At 42.7% G+C, this 17,159-nt stretch overlaps 2 protein-coding genes and 1 non-coding gene across 3 annotated transcripts; 2 read left to right on the top strand and 1 right to left on the bottom strand.

The window, feature by feature from the left end:
• Positions 1 to 770: 770 nt before the first annotated feature.
• On the top strand, positions 771 to 2,618 carry LOC126957220 (uncharacterized). The gene is made up of 4 exons (XM_050794826.1): positions 771 to 1,040; positions 1,233 to 1,438; positions 1,820 to 2,042; positions 2,307 to 2,618. Exons 2-4 carry the CDS (start codon positions 1,405 to 1,407, stop codon positions 2,485 to 2,487), a joined length of 438 nt encoding a protein of 145 aa, XP_050650783.1. The 5' UTR covers positions 771 to 1,040; positions 1,233 to 1,404; the 3' UTR covers positions 2,488 to 2,618.
• A 4,131-nt stretch (positions 2,619 to 6,749) lies between these two features.
• Positions 6,750 to 16,830, bottom strand: IL12B (interleukin 12B). Its single transcript, XM_050794818.1, has 6 exons — positions 16,725 to 16,830; positions 13,111 to 13,386; positions 12,453 to 12,570; positions 10,358 to 10,572; positions 8,801 to 8,958; positions 6,750 to 6,881 (listed from the first exon to the last, which is right to left on the bottom strand). Exons 1-6 carry the CDS (start codon positions 16,810 to 16,812, stop codon positions 6,750 to 6,752), a joined length of 987 nt encoding a protein of 328 aa, XP_050650775.1. The 5' UTR covers positions 16,813 to 16,830.
• On the top strand, positions 8,109 to 8,234 carry LOC126957794 (U4atac minor spliceosomal RNA). Its single transcript, XR_007726959.1, has one exon. It is a non-coding gene; the product is annotated as a U4atac minor spliceosomal RNA (small nuclear RNA).
• Positions 16,831 to 17,159: the final 329 nt, after the last annotated feature.

The following is a 17,159-nucleotide window of genomic DNA, read 5'->3' as shown; positions in this document are numbered from 1 at the left end:
CTTCATATTCATGGGGAGGGAAGAAGTGGGCTTTAGGATTGCCACTCCTTGTTGGCCTGCTCTGAGAAAAACAATCGCGGGAGGGTGAGGCGGGAGAACAGATTGAGCCCAGGAGTTTGAGGCTGCAGGTTAGAAGCTGCAGTGAGCTATGACTGTGCCACCGCACTGCAGCCTGGGCGATGGAGCACTGGGTCCAGTGAGCCTTGACTCATTTAACCCCCAGAGCACCCAGTAGATGGTGGCACTATTAGCATACTTGTTTTAGAGGTAAGAACACACACAAAGAGATAAGGAATTGCCTCAGAGCACAGAGCTGGTAAGTGGTGAGCCCAGGTATGAGCCCAGTCTCCTTACTTCAGGATCAAGTGTACACTCATGCGCTCTGGACTCCTTCCAGATGTTGCTCTTGCTGTCATTTTAGCTTCATTACACCTATCTGTATGTTGGTCGTGGGAAAGAGGAAGCTCACTGAACACTGTGGCTTACCCAAAATTTGTCCCTCGACTTTCCCTCTTCACCAAACCCCAGAGCCACTGATGGAATATTCAGTTCCTTGGAATCCCCCACCCCCGGGTTAGTTCTTTTTGCAAGCCGCCCGATGGATAGAAGTGAAGGGATGGTGCTCCTTATGAAAGGAGACGGGAGAACTTAGTGAGCAGCTGCAGGGCCCTGCGGCCTGTCACACGCTAGCATCCACCGGGTGGAGCGGCTGCGCACGACCGCGGCGGGCGGGCGCGCTGCCAGAACGCTCTGCGCCTCCTGCGGAACGCAGGCCTGCGTGAAGGTAAATGCAAATCAGCTCCGCCCAGCGCTTCCCGCAGAAGGAGGGTTTTCTGTATGCGCGCCCGGTTTCCTCCTCCTTCAGCCAGAATGCTGATTTTATTTTTGCGGTTTATGAACTTGAGAGAGGGAATTCATTTCCTTGGTATAATATGACCCTCTGGAGAAAGTCTTGTCCGAATACATTTTGCTCCCAAACATCGTCCTACAAGAAGGGCTATACTGAAACGAAACAGAGATGATTGAAGTCTGATTTATAGGTAAGGTGAATTGGTAGGTTTATGCCAAATTATTACATCCAGAGAAGGTGAAAGGGAATGAAAGGGCTCCTCCCGGGAGATGGAAACCTTTGTGAAAAGAAATATTTATGTTGCACATACCTTTAACCCAGCCAGCAGCCAGGTTACATTTTATTATATTCACCACCAATTCCCTTTTCTGTTTCTCGCCAGACTGTACAAGCCCTGAAAGCAAGAACGGGGTTCACGGCATTTGATACCCCCATATGGGGACGTTTTGGCGATTTTATTTATAAGAAAGGGATTTTACACCGGAGAGGCTTTTAAATCTACTAACAGACTGGACCAGCTTTCTCATCCCCACTGGCTGATTAATGATTCCTCCATGCCAACCCGGTTCTCAGAGACACCAAGTCCAGGTAAAAACCACACCTTCGTCCCCTAAACCTTGCAAGAAGCACACGGTCCAGAATTATGCTTCTTTCAGGTTCTAAATAGCACAATAAAACTAATAACAATAAGCTTTCTAGTTATTGGATCAGGTACATTTTACTTTATAACAAGCTTTTACTTATTGGATCAGGTTCCCTTTAAAGCAATGTTTGAACATGATTTCATTTAATCCTCACAACCACACTATCATTCCATTTGAAGGATGAGAAAACTGAGGCTTGAAGATGTTAAATAACTTGTTCAAGATCACAGCTAGTCAGTGGACATAGCTGCCATTCACTGAGTGCTTCCTGTGAGCCAGGCACAGTGACCATCACATTAAACCAATTATTTATTTCATTTAATAGTGCCCTTGATCCTTAAGAAGTGGCCTCCAGTGCTTAGAATTCCAGGCATTTGGTCCTTTGGAGATGAGAAACCATGGGAAGGCAGGGGCTTATTCACCCCTGTATCCAAAAAGTTGAGGGTGGTGCCAGGGACACAGATGTTACCAGGGACTCCAAAAATACTGAATGAAAGGACAGTGGAGGTGCTTTCCTGTGGGATCTTCCAACCTCTTCCCGCCTTCAGGTGAGTCCTGCTGATGCTCCAGCTGCCCTTGGAACAGGGACCTTGGCCACAGTTTCCTTATCTGTAATAATGGGGTGACAATTCCTCCTGCACAGTGTTGTTATGGACCTAGTGAGGCAGCTTCTATGGCTGCATTTGGCCCTTAGTTTTCTCACTTTCTTCTTGAACATGGGAGTGGGGAGATGGACTCCTAAGGTTATGACACTTGAAGATTTCAAAGGGGGGCCTGCAGATTTATGTCCTCACTTGTTTTATACCTCACAGAGGTCAGCGAAGCAGGGTATCACCGAAGTCCCACCTGATGTCACTGGAACGAGTGCTCCATGTCTTCACCAGGCCCATGCCAGCCGTGAGGGGCAGAACCAGGTTTTCTGACACCAAACCCCAGGTTTCTTCCTGTGCTGACATGGATCCTTTTTCTGACTTGGCCAGCAGCCTCTCATAGATGGGGGACTGATTAAATAGTTCTGGTGATGGGTGGGGTGATGGTTGCACAACAATATGAATGGATTTAATGCCACTGAACTGTACACCTGAAAATGGTTAAAATGCTACATTTTATGTTATGAATATTTCACTGCAATAAAAAAATTCATAACATTTTATGTTATGAATATTTCACCACAATAAATTTGCAGAAACAAATATGGGTCTTTCTCACATGTCAAGAAGTCAAGAAATCTGGGGTGGGTAGATACAGTGGTTAGTTCAGCTGCTCCATGATGCCATGAGGGTCTGGAGTCTTGCTTTTTGCTTTTTTCTTTTCTTTCTTTTTTTTTTTTTTTGAGACAAAGTCTCGCTCTGTTGCCCAGGCTGGAGTGCAATTGTGTGATCTCTGCTTACTGCAACCTTTGCCTCCTGGGTTCGAGCGATTCTCCTGCCTCAGCCTCTCGAGTAGCTGGGATTATAGGAGTGTACCACCATGCCCAGCTAATTTTTGTATTTTTTTTGGTAGAGACGGGGCTTCACCATGTTGACCAGGCTGGTGTCAAACTCCTGACCTCAGGTGATCTGCCCACCTCGGCCTCCCAAAATGCTGGGATTACAGGCATGAGCCACAGCGTCTGGCCTGGAGTCTCTAGCTTGAGTTTTTGCATGATGGCTTTCATGCTGGGCTCAAGGTGTCCTCTGACGCGTCTTTAGATTTTTTCTGCTCAAGAGAGGAGGAAGGAGGGAAAGGGTGATGCTAGCCATGGCTCTGTCTTTCATCAGAAAAGCCAAAGCTTCTCAGCAACCCTCCCAGCAGAATTTTCTTATATTTCATTGGCCAGAACTGGGTGTTTTGGCTTTGCTGGGCAACAAAGGTGGCTGAAAAAGTGATCGCTAAACTTACCAACATCTACAGCTGAAGAGGGCATCAGGGGAGAAAACAGTTGGGAATGAGTATTGATTGGAAAATCAGCAGGCTGTGTCCAACACTCTGCTCAAAGTCACATGATTATGTAACAGACTTGTTACATAACCATAATTAGGACTACAGTCTGCTCCTCTGATTCCCAGTCCTGAGATCTTTGGCTTAGACATCTAATACATTGTGTAGTGGCTAGATTTACAAGAAAAAGGACAGTCCTGGAGACTATCTTTAAAGAAGAAAAACTGCATTGCATGCTTTGAAATTTATCGACTGCAAGAGGTCATGTCGCAAAAGCACTGGGCATGGTGGGAGCCAGAACATCTCAGCTCTGCCCCAGACTGGCCAGAAATTTGGGGAAAGGTCTCCAGTTCTCAGTGCTTATGATATGTGATTATTTATTTTTTAAAATCTGGTTAGTGTTGTTCATTAAATGTCCATTAAATACTTTGGTAACTGTAGATGAAAGACCCTGTAGGGGAACAAACACTTGTTATTAACAACCGTATGCTGTAAAGTGTGGGCTTATGACATGGGACCACACATGCTCCAAAGGTTGGAGTAGAATGACAGAAGCCACCCACCATTCCTCCAGGCCAGGAGCATAGGGGCATAGGGCTCCAGGGGATGCTGAAAATCAAGAATGTAAACAAACACCCTTATTGTAATTACTCTGCCATGGCAAGGAAGCCTGAATGTGCACACTTGGATTTTTGGGATAGCAGGAAATTGGAGTGCATTCCCTCAGATCCCACCATCTGCTCCTTCCGTGGGAAGCACCAAGGGGAATTGGCAGGCCCTGCCCATTCTTTAGCCCAAAGCTGGCACCCTTTCTTCTCTGACGAGTCTTCCTGGATGGTGCTGGGTTACACAGATCCTTCTTTTTCATTGTCACCCCAGGATACCGTATAACCTGAACATTTCAGCGTTTAATGGTAGTGAAGTTAACTTTTCATCTTTGTCTTATAAGCAGTGTCAGGAGTGGGCACTGTTTGGGAGACACAATGCAAGGCTTTTTGAAACTTCCCAACCCCGAGGGTGAGCACATGTCCATATATAGGGCAAACCCTCAATAAATACTAGAGCTAGACCTAAGAGCTGAGATGTCCATGGCTGCAACAGGTTAGAGTTTTATTTCATGATTCTGGGGAAACCAGTAGAGTCGATTCCAGGATAGAGGGTGGAAGAAGTGAGAGCATCCACCCCTAAAAAAGGCACAATGCAGCTCAGTGCCCTTGCAAAGGATCCTTTCTGGTCAGATTACAGGGACATCCCCTGAGCTCAGGAAGACACTGACTTTGGAAATACTATAAGGGGAAAGAGCGACTCTGCAAAATTGGAATGGGATCACTTCAAGAAAGGGCAATTCTTAAGTGACAGGGGAAGAAATGCACCCCTGGTAGACTTGCAAGCAGAGTACTCAAATCAGCTGAGAATGCCCAAAATATGGTTACAAAGAAGTTTTTATTAGTTCAGCCTCAGAATGCAAAAATAAATAAATAAATAAATAAACAGAAAACAAATGTAATCACTTTACAGAAAGCACATACATTACTTAAAAGTAGCACCTTCATGGAGCCATACTGTCTGGTCATAATTGTGTATCAGGTTCACTCATGCTAATGAGAAAGGGATTCCAGATTTTCTCTGCATCTGTCTGCTTCTCACATGGCTGTGAAGAAGCCATCTGCAATTCTGACAATTTTATGTCCTTAGCCATAACTACTTGTCCTCTCTCTTGAATCTTAAGATCTTTTTGCCTTCCAGACACTTACGGTGTTTCTGTGCCATCCTCCTGTGTATTTTAGAGAGGTGGGGGTGAGGACTGCCATTGAAGCTAAACCTGAATTTTAATTTCAATCTTATTATTATTATTTTTTTTGAGACAGGGTCTCATTCTGTCACCTAGGCTGGTATAAAGTGGCACAATCACGGCTCACTGTAGCTTTGACCTCCTGGGCTCAAGGGATCCTCCTGCCTCATCCTCTTGAATAGCTGGGACCACAAGCATAGGCCACCATGCCTGGCTAATTGTTAACTTTTTTGTAGAGACGGGGGTCTTGTTATGTTTCCCAGGCTGGTCAATCATTTTTTTCTAGCCCTTTTAAAATTCAGGCATCCAAAGATTAAACTTGCTTAGAAGTGCAAGTGGCCCTAAATTGCTTTATCAACACCATCTCCAGGAAGTCTTCACAGACATGGGAACTAGCATCTTGTTCTCCAGGATCTTCTCAACAGGTTTGCATTGTCAGGTTTCCATTTAAGTATCTCTTGCGTTCCCATCCATCACAAGTATATGATGGCACTGGTATCAGAACACTGCATTCTTCCCGATTGTCATAAAACTGATGTACTTGCAGGCTTGCTTGAAAAGTTGTCAGTATAAATAAAATTAAATTCACATTTTGCATAGTAGGGACTGATCCTGATGGATTGGGTCATGAGAGTATGAAACATTCAATACATCCTGGCACACAAATGGTAAATAACAGTAATACATTAATAAATACATAAATTACTTAAATATTTAAATAGCATGAAGGCCTATGGCAACTTGAGAGCTAGAAAATCTATACATAAATTAGCTGATTGTTTCAATGAGCATTTAGCATCTACCTACACGAATAAAGCAAAGATATCATTGTGATCCTTAAAAAAACTTTTTAAAGCAAATTAGATAGAAAATATCTTTTTGGGTCTATTCCATTGTGTCTTTAAACGTTTTGCTTAATATCTTCTACTTTTCCTCCAATTTTTCATCCTGGGATCACAACCTGGAAAAGAATGCCAAAAGTCTATGTGGGGTGACATTGCAACAGCAAACTCTTCTTATTTCTCACAACACATGATCCTGGACAAGTGGGTTTTGGGGATTTCGTGCCAGAAGGCCCAGGCCTTCCTTATGTGGCCTGGAATTTGGCTGGTACCACACTTGCCAGAGGCTTTCTTGAGAGTTTTCTTAAAAGAAGATCTGATTGTGTTACTTCCTTGCTGAAAACCCTTCAGTGGGTTTCAGGTCCCAGGGCTCCCAGAACAAGGTTCTGAGTCCTGCAAGCTTGCAAGTCCTCCATGCTCTGCCTCCTGGCTACCTCTCTCTCTTCTTTACCTTTCTCTTTAGGAGGCCAGAACCCAGGTCTGTTTTCTTTCCTGCAATATCCCTGTGGCCAGCACAGCGTCTTACATAACACAGGCACCAAATAGATATCTGTTAGTGAATAAATGTACGTTTCTGATTCTGGCAACTGGGTGCCAGCCACCCCATCCCCCTTTCCTCTCCAACGCAGCCCCCAGTCACATCCCTGCACCCAGGTGTACTGAGAGTGCAGGTCTGGACTGGGCTTTGAGGGCCTGCTCACCTAACTGCAGGGCACAGATGCCCATTCGCTCCAAGATGAGCTATAGTAGCGGTCCTGGGCCTGCACGCTAAAGCTGGCATTTTTGCGGCAGATGACCGTGGCTGAGGTCTTGTCTGTGAAGATTCTATCTTTCTGCAAAAGAGAAGGAAAGCTGTGAAGGCCCCTTGGCAACATAGTTACAGGGTAAGCCGAGCCTATTTCTGCAATGCATACTCTCCCAAAACAAGTCCATCTTGGTCTTAAGACACTACCCTTGCAATTCACAGGGGCATGCGTAGAACTTGCACCACCTACTGGCAGACACTCCACATATAGGTGCAGCTTTTGTACTTTGTAAGCCCTTGAGGGAGAAATCGTTTGACCCAGCTTTCATCTTTCTAGCACAGTTGCCTTGCCTCAAGGCCCCATGGCCAGTCACCCAGTCCTGAGCTGATGGTGAGAGAGAGACAGATTTGCTCTAGCCATCCCTGAGATATTCAGAAATACCATATCCTGATCATTTCATCAGAAAACTTGCCTTCAAATCCTGTCACTGCTACTTAATAGCTGTGTAACTTCAGGAAAATATCTTAGGTTCTCTGTGTCCGTTTCCTCACTTATAAATAGGGATGACAATAATGCCTACTTCATAGAATTGTAGAAGTTCAAGGTAAAAATCATGTCAAACTCTTAGCAAGTCTTTAGCACATAGGAAGCACTCAATATCACCTATTAATCATACAGATCTTAAATAGGGAAAGCACTTGCCAAGACATAAAATAATATTTAGATAAATATCTATTCCAGAATAGCCTCCCCACCTAATTTTTTTCCCAGAGAGTAACTAGCTCACTGAATTTCTACCACATGCTAAATGTTATGCTGAATTAGGACTTTGTCCAGTGATTTTAAAAGTGGGGTCAAAGGAGTCTGGGGCTGTACAAAAGGGCCTTTGGAACCTTGCAGTAGGCAAAGGAATTTTGCTGTAAGGCGAGGAAGCTGGGAAGCCAATATCTTAGCCTCTGTAAGTGTAGATATTCTGTTTAATAAAAAATTTTATAATAGCTGGAACAGCCAGGAGCTATCCATTTTGGGGGTAATATCTCTTGCCTCTTCTATCATTCACTACATGGACTCAGTTGAAACAGCAATTTTAGGCTTCTGAAGCCCAGGTCTCCTCTATCACGACTGATTCTGAGTGCCAAGATCAATGACCAATATCAGAGGTGGTGGGGTGGTTAGGTGCATGGCCTTTCTGTCTGGCAGATTGAGTTTGTGTCCTGGTTTTGTCATTTCCTAGCTGGGTGACCTTGGGAAAGTCACTTAACCTCTCTGAGTCTTCAATCACTTGTGAAATGATGATAATACTACTGGCTACCAACCATCCTTTTCTTGGGGTTGGGCTACTGTCCAATGAGCACATAGTGAAGGCAGTGCTGCTAACACCTACACAAAATTCCTGCATCAGCTACAGCTTTGATTTACCTTGCCACAGTTTCTGGACAAAAGGAAAGCCTCTTTTCCACAGAAAAAGGGGGTAAAAAAACAAGAATAACACCAGCTGCCTTTGTCGGGTTAATTTTGTAGATTAAGTGAAATAAACATGGAAAGCCCTTGGCACAGTTCTAGACACATAGAAAAGTGCTAAAAAAAAGTAATTACGCATCACATAATACATTTCAGTCAAAGAAGGATCACATATATGATCAGTGGTCCTATATTGTTATAATATTGCATTTTTGCTGTATCTTTTCTATTTAGATATACAAACCATTGTGTTGTAATTGCCTACAGTAGTCAGTACAGGAACATGCTGTACAGGTTTGCAGCCTAGGAGCAACAGGCTAGACCATAAAGCCCAGATGTGTGGTAGGCTATAGCATCTAGGTTTGTGTGGGTACACCATATATGTTTGCACAATGATACAACTGCCTAACGAATTTCACAGAACGTATCCCTTTTGTTAAGTGATACATGGATGTAGTTGTTATTATCATCATTCATCTTCTCACTTTATGGTGGGTGTCCATAAAACTGACCAAGGAATATACTGCACCTGAATCACTTCTTACCTTTTCTCTCTTGCTCTTGCCCTGGACCTGAATGCAGAATGTCAGGGAGAAGTAGGAATGTGGAGTACTCCAGGTGTCAGGGTACTCCCAGCTGACCTCCACCTGCCGAGAATTCTTTAATGGCTTCAGCTGCAAGTTCTTGGGTGGGTCGGGTTTGACTGTGGAAGAAGAAAAACATGCTTTATTCTCCTAATAAGGCTTCGGAGTTCACTGGTTTTGGCTTAGGATCTCCTTTGCACCTTTGATCAGCTCTGAGTCCGCTGGAGAGTTACTTAACTTCTGTGAGCACCTGGCTGGCACATGTGCGGCACCTCTGCTGCAGGTGCTCACGCCGCTGCCTAGGGAAGGCAGTTGCTCTCAATGGCCACATCTCAGATCCACATTTATTGCAGGATCTGAGAGATGCTCAGAATCCTCATCACTGAACAATCAGATGGGACTGCACAGTGAGAAGACCTCTGCTTTAATGGTATGGGCCATGCACTGAAGGACCGCCCTCTCTGTGCTAATCCCTCACTTTGCACTGAACATGGAACTGAGGTGAGCCTCTCCCTGGGGATGAGAAGATAGATTTTCTATTTACTGCCTTTTTTTTTGTCTTTTCATAGCTTTTGGTGCTGACATGTCTTAGAGCAGTTATAGTCAATTGTCTCTATGCTCAACGTGCTTGTTTATTCCATAAATACCGAGCACGCATTACATTCCAGCCACTGGACTATGCATGAAGGATACAGCAGTGAGTTTCACAAAGACTCCTTCCTCAATTAGGTCTTCTAGATAAGAGGAGGGGGAGATATGCTGGGGTATGTGGTTGGGCTCTGTAGGCCTGGCGCTGCTCCACACAAAGATCACGGCTCCTAGCAAGTTCTTCGCAAATATGCTTCCCTCTGCTCTTAACACAACTGACATCTTTCCTTTTGGTGTCAGCTAAACGTCACTTCCTCAGAGAGGCCTTCCTTGGCCACCCTATGTGAACTAGACCCCACCCACCGAGTACAAACCCTCCATGAGTTTTGAAGCAAGTTCTCTGGTTCTGTTACACTTTATCATGCTGCCTGGTCCATGAATAAATAGTAAAGGAAATGACTTACGGTGAAATCCCTATCTGCCAATTAAAAAAAATAGATGTCCATTTTGGAAGGGTTTAAATTCTAAGAAAGAAGTCCTTTTTCAAATGCTAAGGAAAGATTGGTTGGGAATAATTGCCACTAGTAGGGAAGCCCTGGTTCTGAATATGAATATTAGGCTTGATTAGGCTCTGGGATTCATCATGGAAACTATCTGGCAGCTGAATCAAAGTGCAGCAAAGAGCAGCTCTAGTGGAGCAGATCTGGATTAGAACTGCTAGCTGTAAGGTCTGAGATCTGGGGCAAGTTGCTTACCTTTTCTAAGACTCAATTTAAATGCAGATAATAGTATCTACATCGTATTTTGTTTTTGGATGCAGAATAAAAGAGATAATGCTTGTCAACCACCTACCCCAGTGCATGGGGCATTGTGAACATGTGACAAATGGTATCTTTCCTTATGGAGCACATATAATCATCCAACACTCACTGATGTCCCTGATGAAGAAGCTGCTGGTGTAGTTTTCATACTTGAGCTTGTGAATGGCATCCACCATGACCTCAATGGGCAGCCTCTCCTCAGCGGATGGGCAGGCACTGTCCTCCTGGCACTCCACTGAGTACTCATACTCCTTATTGTCCCCTCTGACCCTCTCTGCAGAGAGTGTAACGGCTCCACACGTCACCCCTTGGGGGTTAGAAGAGCTGAAGTCAAAGACAGAAATTAGCCTGTGTTACACATTAGGGAGAGTGATTGTAGCCAGTAAGGCAGGTAAGGCCTCAACTGTTGTCCAAGGACACAGTTTCTCCAACTGGGCTGATTTCTACCCAAAAGGTAAGAAACCGCCCTCCCCAGGAGAAAAAGGTTAGCTTCAAGAGCACTTACATGTCTCTGGACTAAATGAATATGGAAGTGTTTGTTTGTTTGTTTGTTTTAGATCTAGAATCCCTGATTATTAAACCCCCTTGTTAAAAACTTAAATTCATTTTTCCCATTTTAATTATAAAATCAATACACAAATCAATACACACTAATTATAAAAGTAAAGATGATAAAGATCCATATAAAGGAAAGAAGTATATGCCTCCTTCAGCCTTAACTGCTCTCCGCAGGTATAAGTATTAATAAAAGCTTGTTGTATCCTTCCAGACCTTCCTTTTTCTTTTTCTTTCTTTCTCTCTCTCTCTCTCTCTCTTTTTTTTTTTTTTTAAAGAGACAGGGTCTTGCTCTGTCACCCAGGCTGGAGTGCAGCGGTGGGATGAGACCTCACTGTAGCCTCAAACTCCTAGGCTCAAGTGATCCCCTCCCTCTGCCTCCCAAGTAGCTGGGACTACAGGTGTGTGCCACCACATCCACCTAATTTTTTTATTTTTAATATTTGCTGAGATGGGGTCTCACTATGTTGCCTAGGCTGGTCTTGAACTCCTGGCCTCAAGCAATCATTCTGCCTCAGCCTCCCAAAGAGTTAGGATTACAGGTATGAGCCACTGTGTCTGGCCAGAACTTTTTCAATGAATATTCAAGATAATTGTATATCCACATTATATATATATATACATACATACATTATATATATAAAAAACACATTATATATATAATCCATGTTATATATATCTCCACATTATATATATCTACTATATATATTTTACCTATAAATATTCATATGGATTTTATTTTTATGAACTAGGATCAAATTGTATACATATGATTATGTAACTACCCTTTTCCCCTCTGAACATATTATGGGGAGCTCTCCATGACAAAACATATAGGTTGGGTTATCCATTTCAATGACTGCACATTAAACCAGAGTATAGTGTACCATGTTTTATTTAACCATTCCTCTGCTGATTATGTCTTTATGCACTTGGAGAAACATTTCTTTAGTAAGCATTTTCCTTTTAAAGATGAAAAAGTGAGACCCCAATGCTTAATTTACTCAGTGAAATAATAGTAAATTCAGAATGGTCACCTGGGGTTTGCTTAGGTGATGATTAAAGTAAGTCACATGGGGGTTAACACATAGGTCTTGTATTTATGGAAATTGCTTTCTTAGGGAAAGTCCAAGTGCATTGGACCAACAGTGAACTTCAGATTAGTGGTGTCAGCAGAAGTAAAAGGAGTTGAAGTGGCCCTGGGAAAATTTCGGGAGGCCTCATCGAGTTCTGGAGTCTGCTTCAGGGCCCCTAAGATCTACACCCTGGAGCTCTTGTTTTTATTTTTGACTCCAGGTGCAATTTCAGCAAGTCATTTGTAGCTTCGAATTCTCCTTTTATCCCTTTCTTTGGTGCTATGAGCCATCAGGAAGCATGGCCAGGCAATTTGGATGAGTGGGTTCAAACACAGCAGAGACTATTCTCAGTTCCCAATAATATCCTGCCCTAACACATATATTTATTCAAGTGATTGGCTAAAATCTCCATGTTCTTTCTTCAATGTAGACAAGGAAGGGCGGTTGAAAAAATATGGGTTTGACTTTGTTTTTCCCTTTTTCATTAACTGATAGGTCACTGAGAGGTTGCCCTTAATTTCTTAATGAAATAGTTCTAGCAAAATGCTGAAAAACCAGAGCAGTTTCACTCACCCTCTGCTGCTTTTGACACTGAATGTCAGATCAGTACTGATTGTCGTCAGCCACCAGCAGGTGAAACGTCCAGAATAATTTTTGGCCTCGCATCTTAGAAAGGTCTTATTTTTGGGTTCTGGATTTGAAAAGAACAAAAATTCAGTATTTAGGAGTCTTTTGCAGAAAGGTTTTGATTGTGATGAATCACAGGTCACCAGATGTACAGGGTGAAGTTCTTCCACGCGTTCCCTCTTGGGTAGCTCCATCAGGATTGGGAGGGTCTCCTAGTAGGGTGTTGATTCTGCAGAGTACACTACACACCTAACATGCCCAGCAGAGGCATTCATTCTTTGAAGGCTATCACCCCAGTGCAGAGTGATACACTATTGGTTAATTTCCATTAGCCATTAAATAATACCACCATTATTTAAAGAAAACATTAGGCTAAGCATTCAGACTGACCATGAAACTCCCTTAATATGAGATTTTGACGGTTGATAACCCAAAGGGTCCAGGAAAGCAAAGGAAAATGGAGGTTAACATCAATAAGAGACTTGATGTTAATTCATTAACTACACTCATCATGACTTGGCTTTTCAATTTGTTGTTGTTGTTGTTGTTTTTTACTCTTATGAGTGAAAGAGAAAATTGATACTATCCAAGGGCATAGAATTACCTTTCTGGTCCTTTAAAACATCAGTGGACCAAATTCCATCTTCCTTTTTGTGAAGCAGCAGGAGTGAATGGCTTAGAGCCTCGCCTCCTTTGTGACAGGTGTACTGGCCAGCATCTCCAAACTCTTTGACTTGGATGGTCAGGGTTTTGCCAGAGCCTAAGACCTCACCACTCTGGTCCAAGGTCCAGGTGATACCATCTTCTTCAGGGGTGTCACAGGTGAGGACCACCATTTCTCCAGGGGCATCCGGGTACCAGTCCAATTCTACAACATAAACTGGAATGCACAGGAAGTAAAGAACCAGGCTGTAAGCTCCAGGAACTCTGGGACTGTGTTTTATTAACCCTTTGGGCATCCCCACTGCCTAAACACAACCTTGTTCACAACAAGTATTTGGCAAATGCTTGCTGAGATGATCTCAAGGCATTAGACCCTGCTTGGGCTCAAGGTCATGGAAAAGAGAAACAAAGAGTTTTATAGCTGCCATTGACTCATTGACTGGAAGGCTGTCTTTAATAGTAACCTTTTATTATTCAGCAAATTGGAAACACCTTAATATACCAAAAACTGCAAACAGCACAAGACTCTTTGCCAAAGGTCTAGGGGAGAGAAACTTTCAGCACAATTTCAGTTTCATAAAGAATACGGCAGGGTACAATATTTAGCAGAATAACATAGTGGTTAAAAGCTCAGGGTGTCGAGAACAACTAACCAAGACTGTAATCCTGTCTCCACTAACCAGCTGGGGGATTTGGAACAAGGTACTTAATTATCATGAGCCTCAGTTTCCTCATCTGTAAAACGATAATAATAACAGTATCTGCCATACATTTGACTGAGGATTAAATGAAAAAAAAAAAAAAGCATGTAAAGTACTTAGCACAGTGTCTGCCACACAGTAAATTCTGTGTTAGTTATTGTTATTTATAGACTGAAGAGTCAGCCAGCTGTACAGAGAAACTCTCTTAACAATTTTCCATGGATATTTAAGGATTTAGTTTCCTCTGTTTTAAATTACCAATAGAGATTTTCATTCTCTCTGTATTATTATTATTGTTTTTAGCTATCTTACACTCTTATGAAGCAATCCAGTAGATCTTAGTCTTCCCATTTAATGAAGACGGGTACTGAGGCCAAGGATCAAGCGTGGTCACATCAAGTCAGAAGTACAAGGGCTACAGCGCAGACCTTTTGTCTCTTGGCTTTGCAAGGGATGCCTAATGCTGGTGTCTAAACTGGCCTTTGAGGAATGGTTTAGTATATTATTTCAGAGTGTGTCATAGCAAAGCTTCACTCATGTTTTTATCCATGCATAAATTATTAATTGAATAGAATTGTTTAATGTAGTAGCTCCCAAAGCATGATCGATGGAACACCATCAGCAGCATCACCTGGGAATGGATCAGAAATGCAAATTCTCAGCTGCTGAATCAGAAACCTTGGGGTGGATTCAGTCATTTGGTTTTTAAGCTCTCCAGATGATGTTGATGCCTGCTCAAGTTTATTAGTCACAGTGGTTGAGAGCCTGGATTTTGGAGTGGCAGAGGCCTGGATTTAGAAGCAGCTCTAGCCCTTACTCCAGTCTTGTGGCCTTCGGCAAGACATTCAACTACTCTAAGCCTCAGTGTCATCATCTTTAAAATAAGAAGAATATTAGCCTTTGCTTTAGAAGGTCGATATGTGGATTCTATAAGCTCATTCACATAAGAGTTTAACACAGTGCCCTTACATGCTTTATAAATGGTGGTTCTTGTTATTGGCCTCCGGATGTAAAGCATTGTAGAATATAAAGTCTTCACTTTACATCAATTGGATTATAAGGACTGAATGGATCACAAAAATAAGAGGTCAAAAGCATTTGGGGTCCAACTCTGGGGAAATGATTAGCTGTGCTGATGTAAAACCATGTGGCCCTTTTGATTTTTCTAGTTTTTTTTTTGTCCCCCTGACACCTGAACAGCATGGTTACTTTCCTGTCCCAACTGAGGCTCGGAAGCCCTAGATGACATTTGCTCAACAGCAGGGAAAACAGCGGCAGGAGGAAAGCTGAAGAGGAGCATCAAGAACCTGGCACTTAGCCTCACTGCATCGTCTGCCCTCCTAAGTCACACCTCGGAGCGTTTCTTGCATTGATTTTCTGGAATTTCTGTGGTTTACCAAATCAGAAGTCACTAAGGGGTCAAATATGCCAGGGCCAAGGTTCCTGAGCTCACTAACAGTCCCAGGGTTGGAAGGGATCTGCCATATACCCCTGGCTCAGGCCTTTGCCTTTACTCAAGACAGTGTCTAAATCTCTGAAACCCTCATGGAGAAGGGGTGGCTGGATTGCTGTCTTCCCAAAATTCTTGAGAAGAAAGGAGTGGTCTCAAATTTCTTTCAGGTACCCATTTCAAGATGGTGCTCTCCAGAATATCAAAAGATTATTTCTGATCATCACCTGAAACCTTTTCATCCTGAATTTATGTCCATTTCCTCTTATTCAGCTCTCCAAAGACCCAGGAAAAAATTACTTCATGTCCTTGTAAAAACTTTTTCACAAATTTAAGTACACCGGCTTTGAAGCAAGACAGAAATGGGATCAAGTCCCTGTCCTACCCTTACCAGGTTTGTGACATTGGTCAAGTTACTTAATCTCTCTGGCCTCAGTTTCCAGCATCTGTAAAATGGGATACAGACAGTCTCTACTTCATATGGCTCTTGTGAGAATTAAGTGAGACACTGCCCTCAATAAACATTAACTATTATTTTATACAATTAAAGATAGTAATTGCCAACATCATGATGTTGGCTTCAGTGATAAACATCTGAGGGTCTTTCAGGTACAGCCAACGATCAGAATGCACATATACTGAGTGTGAGATCCTAGAAGGATGGGCAGAAACCCTTATTTTACCATTAACTATTCTATTAGTCAACTAATAATTTTTACTGATCATTGGGATAATAAAAAGTATCTCTTGAATCATGAGAGATATTTTAAACAACCAAAATAGTAACACTAGCTGACATTTACTTTCACTTTACTATCTGTTGAGTTGTATTCTGCATTCATTAACCCATTGAATAACCCATGTGGTAGGTATCCACTTTGCAACATCCAGTTTACAGTTGAGGAAATTCAGGATCAGAGGTGACCCAGCTCAAAGTCACAAAACCAATCATTGACAGACCTAGGGCTTGAACCCAAGTCAATGTGAGTCTGAATCCTATGCTCCCTCCAAAGTGCTTGGTCAGAGGTAAGTCATCACAGTGCCAACTGAGGGGGCAGTATCATGTGGTGGAATGAGAAATGAACACGGTTGTTATACTTTGCAAATCCTCCTCCACTTTGGAATTTTAATTGTGTGAAACAGCTGGTTTTTAGTAATACTAGAAAATATCGTATGTCTTTTCCTACCATAGTGTACCAATGTCATCCAATGTGAAAACCAAACAATATAGATACCGTCAAGGTGGAAAAGAGAGATATGGCATTGCATTTTCCCAGAGTGATGGCTTTCTCTAGAGGACCCAGTGCACGGTTGCCTATTTCAGTTTGATTTCCCACCAGTGGCTGCCCAGGAGTCCTGGCTTAGAAGTGGGTCCTCCACAGAGAATAATGAGAGGCTGGTTACCGTCTTTCTTCAGTTCCCATATGGCCATGAGGGGAGATGCCAGAAAAACCAGGGAAAACCAAGAGATGACCAGCTGCTGGTGACACATCTGTAAGAAGGGAGAGAAGCAGGGGGAAGAGAAGGAGGAAAAGAGAAGGAAGAGGAAGGAAAAAGAGAAGAAAGAATGTCAATAATTCTTGTTACCTTTGTGAACCATATATACATTCTAGCCACTTTTTTAAAAAAAATAAGATCTTGATTCTCCCCTTTCTTCTCCATACTGTCGAGCAAATACTAAGTAAACTACAGGAGTTCTATAACTCTGGGGAAGAACATCAAATAGAGAACTATAAGGTATTTGGGGCTCTGGATCTGAAAGAGACCTAAGGCAAGCCATCTGATACAATCCTCTTATTTTTAAGATGAGAAACTTAAAGCTTATAGAAGGAATGTGAC

This window comes from Macaca thibetana, chromosome 6 (genome assembly GCF_024542745.1).
Source record: "Macaca thibetana thibetana isolate TM-01 chromosome 6, ASM2454274v1, whole genome shotgun sequence".
In the NCBI taxonomy this organism is placed as follows: Eukaryota; Metazoa; Chordata; class Mammalia; order Primates; family Cercopithecidae; genus Macaca; species Macaca thibetana.
Note: the sequence above shows the minus strand (reverse complement) of the source record. Positions and strands in the feature narration are given on the sequence as shown.